This window comes from Lupinus angustifolius, chromosome LG03 (genome assembly GCF_001865875.1).
Source record: "Lupinus angustifolius cultivar Tanjil chromosome LG03, LupAngTanjil_v1.0, whole genome shotgun sequence".
Taxonomy (NCBI): Eukaryota; Viridiplantae; Streptophyta; class Magnoliopsida; order Fabales; family Fabaceae; genus Lupinus; species Lupinus angustifolius.
Window position 1 is genome coordinate 3,487,139 of NC_032011.1, and position 2,517 is coordinate 3,489,655.

A 2,517-nucleotide genomic window follows, 5' to 3' on the forward strand; every position below is an offset into this window, starting at 1 on the left:
GCACCTGCTGATTAGATAAAAGCAACAAAGGATGATGGTCAGAGGCAAGTCTGGGCAGGGTGCTACAGGTTGTATTATTGAAGGCATGCAACCAATCATCATTTATCAAGGCTCTGTCAAGCTTCTTTTCAGTAGAAGCATTACCAATTCTTCTGTTGGACCAGGTAAATTAAGCACCTGCAATTGGGAGACTAATGAGCCCAGCTTGATCAATGAATGCCTGAAACTCAGTACAAGGAATCCTAGTTGGTAATCTCAAGCTTCTACACTCATTAGCACCTAGGACAACATTGAAGTCTCCTATACATCACCAAGGCCCAGGGAAATCAGATATGAGTTTTTGAACATCCTTCCAGAGAGACCTAAGGAGGATATAATTAGTTTGTGCATAGATAGCACAAATGTAAATGATGTTATTGTTGACCAACATAGATAGAGCAATATGCTGACTAGCTTTTATTAACACAGAAGGAGCTAAGTCTCCTTTGCCGATAAAAAACGGCTTTGTTTGTGAGTTAAGTTTTAGAGAGGAAATAAGATAAATAAAAGACTTAAGAATCATGAGAACTTGTGAGATATTGACTCTAAAATTTTTCATTTTCCCTCACTAACTCACAAATGAACCATAATAAAACGAAAGAGACAGAGTAAGGCCAAATATACAAGTTAACATTGATTCTAGCTAGCATCCAACATAGCAAAAATAAATTGTAGTGCAAGTTATAATGTCTAAGAATATGGCAAAATTATATATCATTTATGGTCTGTAGAGAGAAATTTTAATGGCAGTGTGCTATATGGATACTCGTAAGAATGGTGGATTCCCTTTTAATTATAATTTCTCACGCTTTTAAAAATATAACATTATATGATTAAATTGATAATGTAAAAATTAATAAAGCAATTATGTGTGTAATAAGAGTGTCTATCTCACTAATAAAGCTTTTGTGCTAGCTTAATTAAATTTGTCTTTTCGTTGGCAATGTTACTAACTTAATCTTAGTTTTTGTTAGGTGTTTGGGTTGCTAATTTTCTTTTATGGGTTGAGATGTTTTTACTTACTCTTTTATTGAACTAGTTCTCTAACATAAAAATATGTTTTTTTTTTCTTTAAAAGAGATATATTCTCACGTTCTCACTTTAAACAAGTGAGAAGCTTATTCCAAAAATAGGTTCTACACTGACTGGGTGATGATATATATTCCTTCCAAATGTCTAGTTCACTTTCCATCAAGATTATTACGCCATATACTCATTTATCTTTTCCATAATTTGCTTTTCTAACTAACCTATATATAACCTAATGACAAGGCAGTGTGTACTTACACTCAAATATCCCTTTTCATATTCCTCTCACCAGTTTTATTTTCATTTGCATCCATGAGAGACTTTCACCAACCATTTGTAGACCCTCTATCAACCTCCAACGAAGCTAACCACATCTTATGCGAAGAATTAAAGACTGAACATGAACAAGAGGTCAAGGTTTTTGACTATGCCAATAGAGCACAATGGCTTAGAGCTGCAGTTTTGGGTGCCAATGATGGACTACTCTCAACTGCATCCCTTATGATGGGTGTTGGAGCTGTTCAAAAGGGTGCTAAAATCATGATCTTAACTGGGGTAGCAGGGTTGATAGCTGGAGCTTTTAGCATGGCCATTGGAGAATTTGTTTCTGTTTATTCACAGTATGATATTGAGCTTGCTCAGATGAAAAGAGATGGAAAAGAGAGCGAGAAAGAGAAGTTGCCAAACCCATTTCATGCCTCCATGGCATCTGGGCTGACCTTCGCCATGGGCTCGATGGTGCCGCTGCTCGGGGCTGCGTTCATCGAAGGCTATAAGGCGAGGATAGTGGTGGTGGTGGCTGTTGTGAGCATTGCACTATTGGTTTTTGGAGGGATTGGTGCTGTTTTAGGGAAAGCACCCATGATAAAGTCCTCTTTGAGGGTTTTGACCGGGGGGTGGCTGGCTATGTGTGTTACTTTTGGATTAACCAAGCTTGTAGGTCATATTGGAGTTTGATCTTTCTATGACATGTTTTAATTTGAGGCATGTTTTTTTAATATGCTTTTGTTATGTCGTTGGTTTCAATGAGTGAAGTAAATGATGTAGCAAGTTGGATGAAGATTATCTATCTTAATTTGGTGTCTCTAATTCTATTTTGTACCACTTACATTTAGACAGTGGATTTAATATATTGTTTTTGTAAAATAAAATTAAAGTAAAACGTTATTTTTATTTGTTGGTAAAGAGTGATTGAACTGAGATATGGATGGAACTCTAAGGGATAGAGGATTCCTTTTCAGTAGCACGTTCTAAAGGTATTTAATTGTCAAATTGATTAGTAAGAAATCCTATGTGAACCTTTTTATATTATTTATAAGTTGCCAAATCAACTCTAGAAGTAAAAGGGTATAAAAATTTATAAGTTGTCAAACTAGTGGTATAAAAATTTATTAGATTAATAGATAAACTAAAATATTAAATGTTTGATTTCTATATAGTGTAGTTGGT

At 35.1% G+C, this 2,517-nt stretch overlaps 1 protein-coding gene across 1 annotated transcript; it reads left to right on the forward strand.

The window, feature by feature from the left end:
- LOC109342265 (vacuolar iron transporter homolog 3-like) lies at positions 1,268-2,025 on the forward strand. Its single transcript, XM_019580284.1, has one exon. The coding sequence runs from the start codon at positions 1,381-1,383 to the stop codon at positions 2,023-2,025; it is 645 nt and encodes a 214-aa protein (XP_019435829.1). The 5' UTR covers positions 1,268-1,380.

Coding starts and splice junctions, on each gene's coding strand:
- LOC109342265 (XM_019580284.1), top strand. CDS start 1,381: ATGAGAGACTTTCACCAACCATTTGTAGACCCTCTATCAACCTCCAAC.